General features: G+C 39.7%; 1 protein-coding gene across 2 annotated transcripts in view; it reads right to left on the reverse strand.

Moving 5' to 3' along the window:
* Positions 1-11,450, reverse strand: part of CEP120 (centrosomal protein 120) — a 75,601-nt gene extending 64,151 nt beyond the window's left edge. The window contains exons 1-4 of one of the 2 annotated variants that reach the window (XM_063665172.1): positions 10,879-11,450; positions 6,300-6,456; positions 3,972-4,086; positions 369-510 (exon numbers count right to left, since the gene is read on the reverse strand). In XM_063665172.1, coding sequence (XP_063521242.1) covers positions 369-510; positions 3,972-4,086; positions 6,300-6,456; positions 10,879-10,927 — 463 coding nt within the window. In that variant the 5' untranslated portion in view covers positions 10,928-11,450. The remainder of the gene's footprint in view (positions 1-368; positions 511-3,971; positions 4,087-6,299; positions 6,457-10,878) is intronic. The other variant, XM_063665171.1, reaches the window with a different exon arrangement.
* Positions 11,451-14,308: the final 2,858 nt, after the last annotated feature.

Genomic DNA, 14,308 nt, shown 5'->3' on the forward strand with positions numbered 1-14,308 from the left:
TTAAAAAAGAAAAAATATAAAGGTTTTGTTAACCTACAGTTGAGTTAATAAACAGAGAACAGCATGACCATGTTGGGCTTTCCTGTACTCATCCTAGGAAGAAAATTGTCCTAAGTAGCAAATGTTTAAAACTATACGAAACTGTGCTTTGTTCTATTACATACCAAATAAAGAAAAAATTTTCCTATTTCTAAGATTTGCAAACAAGAGCTAAGAGCAACAAGTCCTGCATGTGTAACAATGTCACAATATTTGTCTGATGAACAGTTTACACCCTGCATACATGTCCCTATAACACTCCCCCTTCCTAAAGCTCTAGTCCAAAGATGGAACTTCTCAGAGAATGTTTTTAGAGATGATGCACAAACCTTTTCCATCTCGAGGGGGAGCCCCCTTTGCTTTAAAGCTATCCACTGGTGCCTTTGTATCGGTTTCCAAAGCAATACTTATCTGTATCTCAGACTTGAATTTGGTGTATTTATTACTCAGCAACTGGTACCATTTTGGTGCCTAGAGAATAATAAAATAACAAAACACCTAATAGTTAAAAAGGGAAAAAACATATTGGGAAATGCTATACAGTTCTAAATAAATTTATTGTAGCTTTTCAGTACTTCATCCTCTATTAACAATTTTTTCTCACATTTTTCTCAAAACAAATTATTTCTGCTTAAGAAGCCATCAACTGAATTTCCCTCTAGAAAAACTACGTAGAAATTTAAATTGTTTTCTTTGCTTGTCTTCCTATACTTCAAGAGGCAAAATATTAAAAGGAAGAAAGCATAATATATTTCTTTCTACCTTTCGTCTTACACCCCCAATCTCACTTCATCCCTTAAACAACAAAAAACTACCAGTTTTCTAATTCCCTAACCTCTAACTTCTCACGTTTTTAAATTATACCTTTTCTTTCTGCCATAGACCTACTTCGTTCTGCTTATATCAATAAGCATAGGAAAATCTTGGATGGATGGCTCATGCCTGTAATCCCAACACTTTGGAAAGCCAAGGTGGGCAGATCACTTGGGTCCAGGAGTTCAAGACCAGCCTGGGCAACATGGTGAAACCCCGTCCGTCTCTACTAAAAATACAAAAAATTAGCTAGGCATGGTGGTGCATGCCTGTAATCCCAGCTACCTGGGAGGCTGAGATGGGAGGATTGCTTGAGCCCAATAAATCAAAGCTGCAATGAACCATGATCGCGCCACTGCACTCCAGCCTGAGCAACAGGAGTGAGGCCTTGTCACAAAAATAATAATAATAATAATAATAAATAAATAAGAAAAAGAAAAAAGAAAATCTTATTAGTGTTAATAAAAAGCATTAACAAAATACTAAAGTCAAGGCCTAACGGAAGAGTGGTGGATTATGAACCAGGTACTTGACTGATAGTGAAACAAAAGCCTTCTTACAGAATGAAGTATCCTAAATTATTTGAATATCCCCACTAGACCAACCTCAGAAATTCTAGTACTCAAGACAGCCTGAAAAATATCATGCCTACATATATTATTAAGGCAGGAACCACCGATCAGTGGGAATACCATTTCAATACTTGGAAACAGCATTTTTTATTCTGATAATTTGTTATATAAAGATATAGTAGATGGTGCTTATATTGTCTTTGTTATATAAAGACATAATAAATGGTGCCTATACTGCTATTTTATATTCAAATCATGTTTGATAAGTAAAATAGAATTAAGTAGGCCATAGGTTTAAAAATCAACAACCTAATTTTTTAAAGATAAAAATGCATAATACAGTTTGTTGATGTATTTCTTATAACAAATATGTTATAATTTTGAATATAAGCCTGAAAGAAAGATTTCCAGCTACTCAGAGAATTGATGACTTTTTCTGTTATATAACTCAGAAAAATAAATCTGGATTTTTTTCTGTTTATATTTATTTACAGAGAATCAATTTATTTTGAACTTCAAATATTGTACTATCCAATTACAAATATTTATGCTGACAAACAGGAGAGAATAAGCGATACAGCATTTAGTTTAAATAACTGAGCCATTTCTCCCTAACTTTGATTACAAATACGTTGACAAACTGTCCTAAAGGACAAGGGGACAAGGAATGCCAAGAGTATTCAGAGGCATGACCTCATCCCTCAGATACCCTCCTAACAGGATTTACCTTCTCTGCAACTAAACTGACTGCAGAAGTGTCTTCTAGACACTTCCACGTTACATGAGAGAAAGTGGTTAAGAGAAACATCGAGAGCCCAATCAAAGCCCAGGGTCTAAAACTAAAGAAGGAAAAACCTTTTCAGGATAAGATCTAGGGGCAGAGAAGCAATGAGTACCAAGGATGGGGGGAAAACAAGTCCTCTTTTAAAGCATTTTTAAATTCCAGTTTCTTTTAATTCCAACCTTGGGCTAGGCTGACTGATCATATGCAAATATCATTGCTATCAGCAGCAAAAATGTTAGTAAGAGATAAATTTTTCTTCACAGAATCCCAATTTAAGATTCAAATCAAGAATGGCATTTTAAATAAAAGAGAAGATACTATTTTAATTGTTTAACTTTTTTTCCCCCTTAAGAAAATTATGACCCAAGACAATCAGAAAAATTGCAAGGTAGATTTCTAAAGTCAGTCACATACAAAAAGGTCAGAAGATACTTAAAGCGCTAAGCAGCGGCCGGGCGCAGTGGTTCACGCCTGTAATCCCAGCACTCTGAGAGGCCAAGGCGGGCGGATCACGAGGTCAGGAGATCGAGACCATCCTGGCTAACACGGTGAAACCCCGTCTCTATTAAAAATTCAAAAAAAAAATCAGCCAGGCGTGGTGGCAGGTGTCTGTAGTCCCAGCTACTCGGGAGGCTGAGGCGGAAGAATGGCATGAACCCGGGAGTCAGAGCTTGCAGTGAGCCGAGATCGCGCCACTACACTCCAGCCTGGGCAACAGAGCAAGACTCCATCTCAAAAAAAAAAAAAAAAAAGCCCTAAGCAGCACCATGTTAAATAATAAAAGTCGCCATCACAGGAATCAGGATGATGATTCTGAGTTCTTTTTCTTGGGAGTAGGGGGGCAGAGAGGTACTGGTTAGATAACATCAACTGTGTTTCAATAAGTTCACTTGCTCTGACTGCTATGCAAGGAATGCAAGGAGCAGGAAGCAGGGAGGCTATTATGATAGCCAAGGTAAGAAACAATAGCAGCTGAGTTTGGGGTGGCAGCAGTGAAAAGCAGAATAGCAGACAGATCAGGAGGGAAAAACCCCAACTGGAACAGGTAGTTATGGAGGAAGGAAAAGGAAAAATGCCAAGGAAGACTTCTGTATTTCTAACTTGTATAACTGAAAGGGGAATGGTGACAATTCACTGAAGCAGGAAACATTAGAAAAGAATGAACCACCTTTAAAAGGAAAGCTCAGGGGAGAGGCATATTAAGCTTCCGGTAATAGCAACTTGGATACAAGCCAGTTCAGAGATGTCTTTTTGAGAAAGACAGTTCTCGGTCAAGGAAATGATTAAAATGTTGAGATTTTCTAAATCTAATTCATAAACTAAAACATAAGAACTGCCATATTGGCTGGGTGCAGTGGCTCACGCCTGTAATCCCAGCACTTTGGGAGGCCGAGGCAGGCAGATCACTTGAGGTGAGGAGTTTGAAACCAGCCTGGCCAACATAGCAAAACCCCATCACTAAAAATACAAAAATTAGCCAGGCGTGGTGGTGAGTGCCTGTAATCCCAGCTACTCAGGAGGCTGAGGCAGGGAGAATTGCTTGAACTTGGGAAGTGGAGGTTGCAGTGAGCCAAGATTGTGCTATTGCACTCCAGCCTGGGTAACAGAGACTCCGTCTCAAAAAAAAAAAAAGAACTGCCATATTGGCTCAAGCCTATGATTGATCAGGTCTAGTATTTCATGTCCTTTTCATCAATCTGTTATCTACTGAAAATAATCAACTGTCTAACATAATCATTAGCAAAACATCAAAAGGGCAATACCTGCTTTGTTTCTTGAGCGGTTCTTAAATCCAGAACGATGTAACCTATGGTTTCCTTCGCTGAAGTTATAGGATCCAAGGCAAAACATTGGAGTTTGATAGGAGTACGCTGTAGCCTATAACAAAACGTGATAAATAAAATGGTTTTTGCTTAACAAACTTTCTATTGGCCTTGAAAATATTGCCTATTATCAAGATACTTACAATTTTGTTGGATAAAACTATAACTGTTTTATACTGTCTAAAAAACTCTTCAACAGGCAAGAACTAGGCCAGGCGCAATGGCTCACGCCTGTAATCCCAGCACTTTGGGAGTCCGAGGAGGGCAGATCACGAGGTCAGGAAATCGAGACCATCCTGACCAACATGGTGAAACCCCAACTCTACTAAAAAAAAAAAAAAAAAACTAGCTGGGTGTGGTGCCATGCGCCTGTAATCCCAGATACTCAGGAAGCTGAGGCAGGGGAATCACGTGAACCTGGGAGGCGGAGGTTGCAGTGAGCCGAGATCGCGCCACTGCACTCCAGCCTGGGTGACAGAGCAAGACTCCATCTCAAAAATAAAAAAAAAATAAAAAAAAAAACAGGTTATTAATTATATCTACTAACCTCTACACCAACTAAATATTATACAAAACATGTCAACATATTTTACATTCTTTCATCTAAGAAGCCATCATGTAGGTCAATGTTTCTCAAGCTTCTGTAATGTGTAAAACTTTCTGAAAGTAAAAAATTATCATGAATTTTCAGAACCTATTTTATTTTTCTTATACTGTAACACACATAAAATTACAAATACAAATACATGCTTATAGCTCTTTTGTAGCTAAAAAACAAACAGGAATTAAATATATTATTAATTTAAATTTAAATTTATTTTATAACACATAACTATGTTCTGAAAGAATGATACTGGCTTGTTTAGCATGGGCTCTGTTTTAGTTCGGAACCCCTAAACTGGCTCATGCATTAAGCTGAATAGATTTTGCCACTGCTTTTATCTAGTGGAGTTATTATAGAACTGCACTTAGCACAAAATCATCACTTATAAATTCAATTTATCCGTATTTTCTCAGCCTACAACAATCAGTGTGGTACTAACCTGGCATTAACAAAATGGAAGCCCTAACAGCTTATAGCAGGACTCCATTACAGACACCACTGAAAGGAAATCCAACACTGATATTCTCCAAGAATGCAATACTTCTTCAAATAAATCCATGGACTACTCTAGCAATAGAGGCAAATAGATTTTTCCTTGCTTTCCTTTTTTTTAACTTTCCATTTTGATTTAATTTAGTACTGAGAACAAGCAAGTATTAAAGTGATAACATGTTTTCCAGAAGAAAATATATTTTTAATCCTTTAATAGAGTATTGCTTTTATTGTTGTTGCCTGCTTCTAGTCAGAGTTCACAAAAAATATATACTATAACTTTAAGTCTATTTTATATACTAATAAAGTGGTTTTGTTTAAAATCAAATGTAAATTAATTAGAAAGAAACCTTGATAGAATTACTTTCATAACTTTTCACTGGATACCCCTCTATATATCCTTGGCAAGCCAGGTAAATATACAATAAGTAAATTAACAGAAATTACAAGGAATTCCAACCATATTTAATAATGAGTAGGTATCATCAAGTTATTTCTAGAATATCTACTGTCTCACACATTAGGAAAAAAAAAACCCAAACAGCTCAGTGTAAGTGTAGTGTAAAAGCTTAGGCTCTAGAGCTGAATTGGCTGGGCTCTACCACTACTAAGCTAACAGACTTAAAGCAAGTTACTAATACTTAACATCTCAGGCCTCAGTTTCCTCATCTATAATATGGGGGAAATAAACCAACTTCATAGTGTTGTTCTGATGTTTAACTGTTATTGTTGCAAAGTACTTTAAAAATTTCCTGTCACATTAAAAAAACACTCAATAACTATAATTATTAAATGTAATGACAGATACAAAATTTATAGGTTGAACATTCCTAATTTGAAATGCTCCAAATTCTAAAACTTTGAGTGCTGACATAATGCCACAAACGGAAAATTCCACACACAAGCATTTAACATACTTCATTTTATGAAAATTTATTTAAAATATTATATAAAACTACCTTTGACTATGTGTATAATGTAAAACATAAATAAATTTGATGTTTAGACTTGGGTCCCATCCCCGAGGTATCTTACTTTGATTATGCAGATATTCCAAAAATCCAAAATTCTTCTGGTCCCAAGTATTAAATACTCAACCTGTATTTATTTATAACAGCCTGAAAAATAAGAAACCAATAAAGAAGCTACTTTAAAATGAAAATGATAATCACCTGTGCTGATGAAGCGCTTTCCTGTCAATTTCCCAAGCTAACTCAGTAGCAAATTCTGGCTGGTCAGTGTGGTCCACAGGATCAGTAGCCAACTGTTCTCCATCAAACTTTGCTTCCACTACAAGCATATGCTTTGGACGTTTGGGGAAATGCCGACCTGGAGAAACAGAATATACAGATTAATCAAAAGTGTACAAAAATCAAACAGGATCATTTACCATGTGTTTTTTTGTTTGTTTGGTTTTTTTTTTTTGAGATGGAGTCTTACTCTGTTGCTCAGCTGGAGTTCAGTAGCGCAATCTTGGCTCACTGCAACCTCCGCCTCCCAGGTTCACGCGATTCTCCTACCTCAGCCTCCCGAGGTAGGAGATTACAGGTGCACACCACCAAACCCAGCTAATTTTTGTATTTTTAGTAGAGACAGGGTTTTGCCATGTTGGATCTCCTGACTTCAGGTGATCTACCCGCCTCGGCCTCTCAAAGTGCTGGGATTACAGGCATGAGCCACCATGCCCAGTCTAGCATGTTTTTTTTTTAAACTAAAGATCTGTTAAGTGTGGTTGACATGCATTCCATAAGCTACCTCACTAATGCAGGCTCACATATACGCTCACTTCCATAATTCATAAGAAACATGAATCAAATGGAAAGCTATAATTTATAAATGTGTGCTTCTCAAACATTAGTGTGCACATGAATCACCTAGGGACCCTGTTAAAATGTAGATTTTGACTCAGTAGATTTAGGATGGGCCTAAGATTCCGCATTTCTAACAAGATCCAAGTTGATGTGAATGCTGCTGTCCTTGGTCCACACTTTGAGTAGGAATGATCTCAACAACATCTGGAATTAAACACTTAATGTGATTACACGAATTTTAGATACTACTATAGCAGTACTTAATAGAGAACAGTCATCTGAAGAGCTGGGAAATAAATTAGTAAAAACAAATTTGCCTGCAGCTTAATTTTTCTGTTAACTCAGTTAAGAATACTTTCCTGGTGAAACCCCGTCTCTACTAAAAATGCAAAAAATTAGCTGGGTGTGGTGGCATGCGCCTGTAGTCCCAGCTACTCGGAAGGCTGAGGCAGGGGAACAGCTTGAACCCGGGAGGCAGAGGTGGCAGTGAGCACTGCACTCCAGCCTGGGCAACAGAGCAAGACTCCGTCTCAAAAAACAAAAAACAAAAAAAAAAAACAGAATACTTTCCAAATTAGCTAAAGAAAAATAGCCACATGGATTCCTTCATTCTATTCTCAAGGACAACATTGTACACTATCAAGAAATATTCAAATATTCTATCTACACATCACTTTTCATTTGTACTGCCAAACCCCATTTCATCAATGTTTATTGAAGACATATTCAGAGTCAGGTATTTTATCAGATGGTGGGGTACAAAATGAGTAAAATAGAGTACTTGCTCTAAAAAAACTGAGGGTCTAGTTAAGAGAAACAAACCAAAAAAAAACTGAAAACAGGAAGCTAAAGAACATCAACGAAGAAGCACTAAGAATCTTGCACTGAGTCAACTAGTCCTCTTGTTTATGAATCTGTTAAGGTGGATCTTAGTGAGGGGAATTTTATCCACTGATTAATAAAGAAATCCCTGCTGCTACTCACCCTGGCACAAGCTACTTGTGGGGGAAGTGTAGGAATTAAGCTGTTAAAAAGACCTTGACTGCTAACCTCGTGAGTTTAAGCCTGAGGCTCTCATTGAAACTCTGTATTAGGAGTATTAACACACATCGCACAGCTCTCCCAGTTAGCATTAACAGAGGCCCCTCTCAGGACCTCATTTTCTGCTGCTCCAAAAGATACCTAGCTTCCCCAAATGAATGTCATATATGTCAAAGAACCTACATTTTCCGTATTATGATAACTAACAGCTTCCAACAAGCTTGAGAACAGAGGATGTGAAGTGGAACAAACAGGTGCCTGCCTTGCTGCAGACAATGATACGGAGAGAACAGAAATGGTCTTTTTCATCCTTGGAATCTAGTACATAGCCCAAATTTTGTTCATGGTAAAAGCTTAACCATTTTCTTTTAAATAAAGGGCATTTCTAAAAGTGTAGTCAAGAAATTGCAAGTAACTCTTAAGGACTGTAGTCCCCCGAGTCCTCCACCAAGCCGAAGGGATGGGAATACATGAGGGGAAATGAGACTGAAAAGGTAGGCAAGAGGTCTACCACAAAGGGCCATGTATGCCATTCTAAGAAATACAGACATTATTATCCTTTAGGACACTGAAGGACTTTAAGAAAATCAGATTTGCATTTCAGAAAGATTATCCCCAGGGAGTAATGGAGGAAGTCTAGATGTTTCTGGAAAGGAAGAAAACATTCAAGAATCAGACTATTGAAAAGATTATTACAATAAGTTAGGTGGATAATGAGGGCCCCTTACCAAGGCACTCACAATGTAAACTCATTCATTCAAAAACTTATATGTAGAATCTATTATTATTCAGAAAATAAAATCAATTATACTTGGTGACCATTTGGAAGTTAGAAATGGAGAGTGAATCCAGGCTGAGGACGACTCCTTGGTTCTTGGCTTGAGGCAACAGCATGGTTATGATGAATGGAAATACAGTACAAACAAGAGAGAAGAATAGTTTGGAGGGAGGACCACATGCTAGTTTTGGGTATGTTTGTGGAAACAACCTAACTGACACCCTTGACTCCAGGTTCTCTTCCTTGCACACTGCTACTAAACTGAACTCAAGAAAAGCATTCTATTTAGGAATACATGCTGCCAACCTATTTCTTGGAACATTAATTCTAAACTGGCTTTCAAGATCCTCCGAGGCCTATTCGCTCCAGTTGTACAAGCTCGTTTCTTACCATGACATTTCTAAATATTCACCTTCCTCTACCCTGGTCATCTTGCTGATCTTTTTAATGTTTCACCCACCATGCTCACCTCGGCACAAACTACTTGGTTGGGAATCAAGCTGGTCGGAAAGACCTTGCCTGCTAACCTTTTGAGTTTAAGCCTGAGGCTCTCACTTGAAACTGTATTATGAGTATTAACACACATCGGACAGCTCTCCCAATTAGCACTAACAGGCCTCTCTCAGGACCTCATTTTCTGCTGCTCTAAAACTAGCTTCCCCAAATGAATTGCATTTATGTCCTGGGTTGTCAGATTGGCCTGGGTTGTCCATAGAATTCTATTGTCACATATCTAAAGCTCACTTATTATTTAAAGAACTTCAGCCATCCCACCCATCCTACCCTCAAACCTATATTTGCAGTCCATATCACATATTTTAAATATTATACCCCAACATATTGTGTCCTGTGATCTCCCCACGTGGACAGACCTCCACATCCTTGGAGGGAAAGGAGATACTTGTTTCCTCATAGCATGGTCAGTTTTAAGTCTAAAAACTGTTGTTAACCAAATTTTAAGGTTTTTTCAGTGCTATGTTTTTAAACAATAAGTCAACTAACAGTTAATAGTGCTCCAAATCTTTATGGCTTCTGGTCAGTCTCTTGTTCCAAAATTCAAAGATTAGGATTACAATGTTTCTTTTGCTCCCATCCCACACACAGTGCCAGGCCTTTATAAAACACTCTCCCATGGGGGAAAAATGCAGCCAGGCTTCTGCTCTGGCTCAAAATGACTCCTTCTTAACATATTATTCGTAAAGTGTCCTCAATTCACCTGTTATCTCCTATGCCCTCCACTTTCTTGCAAATCTGTTCTCCAACCACACTGAATTTAAGCAATATTTACTGAGTGAATTTAATTAAGCAAGGCAAAACGTGTCTTGCTTTTCCATGCTTTAAGTGCTCTCTGCTCTTCCCTTTGCCTGGAACGCCCTTCCTTTTTTCATCTGACAAATTCCTAATCATCTGTAGGACCCCAAAAAATGCCACCTCCTCTAGTGAACCTTCCGCAGTTTCCTCAGACAGAGGTGGTCATTCATCAGGGTCTTCCACATCCTGATGAATTATTTGCTGACACACTCTCCTTGCTACATCCTTAGCTTTTTAGAATCAGGACTGTTTTATTCTCACATTCCCAGCACAGTGTCTGACACTCAATGAGTCCCAATAAACCAATGTCATTCATCGAAAACACACTTTTTAAGGAATGTATAATATACGCTCTTAAGAACTGTAGTCCCGAGTCCTCCAGCAAGACGTGTAAAGGGAATTGCTTCCGCAACACTTCTGGAATCGCAGGAAGCCTGTATTCAAGTCAAAGCTCTTATAAGTGCTATTATTGGGAACCGCTGATCAGAACGCGCTTCTCAGGACCACGTTCAGCTCATATATAAAAGCCATCGACGTGCTGCTTTGGATGAAAATCGTTTTCTCTAGATTCTCTGGGGCTACGGCTAGTCACGCTAAATATCACTTATCCCAAATAGCGCTCATATCCCTGGAGAGATTTTTAAATCAACTGCCTAACAGACCTCACACTACGTACAACTTTGAACAACTCTGTGGGGACCACAAAAGCGCAGATAACAGGGTTCTTAAGGTTAACAAGGCCTCGGTCCCACACTAATCTTTTAAAACTCGGGAGGCAGCAGTTGCAAAAGCAAGCCTCAGGCCGCTCACCTTCTAGGATGGACACGACGATGAGCAGTTGGTCGGATTTGGAGACCATGGTTGCGGTGGGCGGTCCGGGGGCGAAGGCGGCTTGGGGGAAGTGAGGTCCAGGTGAGTCGCGGGTAATCCGGGACCCCCGGCGGGACCCCCACTGCCCGCCCCCGGTCCCTGATGCCCGGACCCCGCTCCGCAGCCAGGTCCCACCGCCGTCTGCTGCAGCGCGCCCGGCTCGTCTGCCTCGGGCCGCCAGCCCAGACCCTAATTCTGCCCCGACTCAAGGAAAAAGCCACGCTGCAGCCCGGCCAGTCTGCAAGCAGAGAGGAGCCCGCCGCACGAGGACCTTTTGCCGCCTGCGTAGCCGCTTTTCAAACGCCCGGGCGGCCGCGGCGGCCGCCGCCGCGCCCAGCTTCCACCTAGCAACCAGGCCCGCAGGCCCAGTGCCCAGGGGAGGTTGGAGGACAAAGGGTGATAGAGACAGAGCAGTCAAGGCTAGAACGCCCGTCAGCGAGCTTCGCCTCCCGCCCTTTTACGCTCTGTTCCGGAGCCCTAAGGAGGACGCCTTCATTACCTCACAGCGCCCTCTGCTAGCCGGACGGGAAGAGGCGGGCGACTTGGTGTGGGACCAGCCGCGCAAGCGCACTACTGCTGTAAACGCTTCCTGAAGCTGCGTAGCCTCTAAGGAGCTTGAGTGTAGCGTATTACCTGCTTTATGCCTCAGCCACAACCTGAGAGTTATATTAGTGGGAATTAAAAAAACAAAAAAACCTAGCTTAGTTGAGGTACCCAGTGTCAGCACTGCTTAAAAAATTAAATCACAGAAAAATAATGACTTAAATCTAAACTCTAAAGTCCCTAAATCGTGCTCACGCGGCACCTCAAATTTCCGACCTTTGAAAACAAGTAGCTTCAATACGGTAATTACTGTACTTGTTGAAGCTGACGTAAACTCCCCGAGAATTTCCTGTCCCTTAGAAATTCCCCCTAAAACAAAAACACTGTCACGTGGGCAATGAAATATAAAGGTGTAGATTCTTCCACCCCCCATCACAAAGTTATTAGCAAACTCAAAACCAAAAATAAACAAGGCATTGAGATGCTGTCTGCCGACCCTTTCCCCTTAACGTCTCCCAAATTCAGACTTAAGAAACGGTTCAAGACTTGTAAAGGGAACGGCCTCCTAAATACTACTCAAATTGCAAGAAGCATGTATTCAAGTCAAAGGCAAAGTTCTTTTGGAGGTTATCTAGCTTGAAACCTAAATAACCGAATTGGTTGTAGCGATCGTGGACACTATTAACTTTGGGAAAAATTCTGCTTCGGAAAACAAAAGTAAATCATAATAACAGAAAAATAAAGATGCAGAGATAGCACTAGGTAGTGGACATAAGTGCGGCTTCTCCTATTACTTTCTTGTTTTGTAAATTTAGAAGTTGTTTTGAGAGCAAATGTAATATCTCGCTGTTTTCTTTTTCTTCTATTGCTTTCTTGTTTTGGAAATTTAGGAGTTATTTTGAGAGAAAATAATATAATATCACTATTGTTTTCTTCCTCCTCTTCTTTCTTCTTCCTTCTTTGCTTTCTGCCCAAAAGAAAAGGAGGAATATGTGGAGGTTGGACTAATTACTTCTAAGGCCCTTTCAGGTCCTATCACAGGCATTCTTAAAATGAAGCACTATTCAATGTAAAATCAAAGTAATGATCTACTTTGGATTCATCATTGAACAATGCATTATTTTTGTGGAAGATGTCAAACATACTTTAAAGAAAGCAGAATGATATAATGAACCCCCAGTTACCCAGACCCCGGCTTCGACGATTATCAACTTAAGACCAATCATCTTCATCTGTTGTGTTATTTTTAAGGAAATCCCCAACATCACATCAATTCATCTTTTTGGATACGTACTTCTAAAAGATGAAGACTTTTTGGCCAGGTGTGGTAGTGGCTCACACCTGTAATCCCAGCACTTTGGGAGGCTGAGGTGGGCGGATCACTTGAGTCAGGAGTTCGAGACCAACCTGGCCAACATAGCAGAATTCCGTCTCTACTAAAAATACAAAAATTAGCCGTACGTGGTAGCGCAAGCGAGAAATCCCAGCTACTTGGGAGGCTGAAGCACAAGAAGGCTGAGGCACGAGAATCGCTTGAAATCAGGAGGCAGAGGCAGAGGTTGCATTGAGCTGATACCATGCCACAGCGCTCCAGCCTGGGCCACAGAGAGAGACTCAGTCTCAAAAAAAAAAAAAAAAAAAAAAAGATGACTTCTTAAAGAATCTTAAAATATTAAGTATTTAACCACAATCCCATTATTACACTTAATAATTAACAAAAATTTCTTAATCCCATTAAATATATACTGTTCAAATTTCTCTGATTGTCTAATAATTTGTTTGCAGTTGGTTTTTTCAAATCAAGATCCAAACAAGTTCCAAAACACAACGGTTGTTATGTCTCTTGTCTGTTTTAATGTATATGGTTAGGCTTTGTGCCCCCACCAAAATCTCATCTTGAATTGTAATCCCCACAACCCCCACATGTCAAGGAAGGGACCAGGTGGAGGTAATTGAATCATGGGGGTGGTTTCCCCCATGCTATTCTCCTGATAGTCAGTGAGTTCTCAGGAGATCTGATAGTTTTATTAAGCGCTCTTCCCCCTTTACTCACTCACTCTTCTCCTTCTTGCTGCCTTGTGAGGAAGGTGCCTTGCTTCCCCTTTGCCTTCTGCCATGACTGTAAGTTTCCTGAGGCCTCCCCAGCCATGCTGAACTATGAGTCAATTAAACCTCTTTCCTTTGGAAATTACCCAGTCTTGGGCAGTTCTTTATAGTAGTATGAAAACAGACTAATGCAGGTACCCAATCCTACTTTTTTTTTTTCTTGAAATTCTTTGTTGAAGAAACTGGTCATGTCTGTAGAGTTTACCACAGTCTAAATTTTGTTGGTATAATACCAATGTTGTGGTTTAACATATCCTCTGTTGAGAAGTCTAATAAATATGTACACATTAACAACACTTAAAGATTAGGAAACAAATTAACCACAAGCAAAGTATAATGTTATCAGTGGTGCAAGACAGTACTTAGCATTATAGACGAAGAGAGGTCCAAGTACCTCTGATGGAAAGAGTACCCCAGAAGATCAGAGTTTGGGACCTACCTCTGCTATTTGCATGTCAGGTGACCTTAAGCAAATCACTTCACCTCTTTGAGCCTCAGTTTCAGCTATAAAATGATAGTATGCATGGTTCTTTAGTGCAGGACTTAAATGTAGTAAATGCCACTTAGTTACTATTTTTTATATGAACAATCTCAGACCTTAAGTAGCAGCTGTGAAAAGAGCCAGGAACTGTCCATCAGCATACCTTGTTGTTTTGCTTTAGGATATCCAGCAGGGCTTCACACCTAGATTATAAACCATTACTGTATGCCATAGAATAGT

This window comes from Pongo pygmaeus, chromosome 4, assembly GCF_028885625.2.
Source record: "Pongo pygmaeus isolate AG05252 chromosome 4, NHGRI_mPonPyg2-v2.0_pri, whole genome shotgun sequence".
NCBI lineage: Eukaryota > Metazoa > Chordata > Mammalia > Primates > Hominidae > Pongo > Pongo pygmaeus.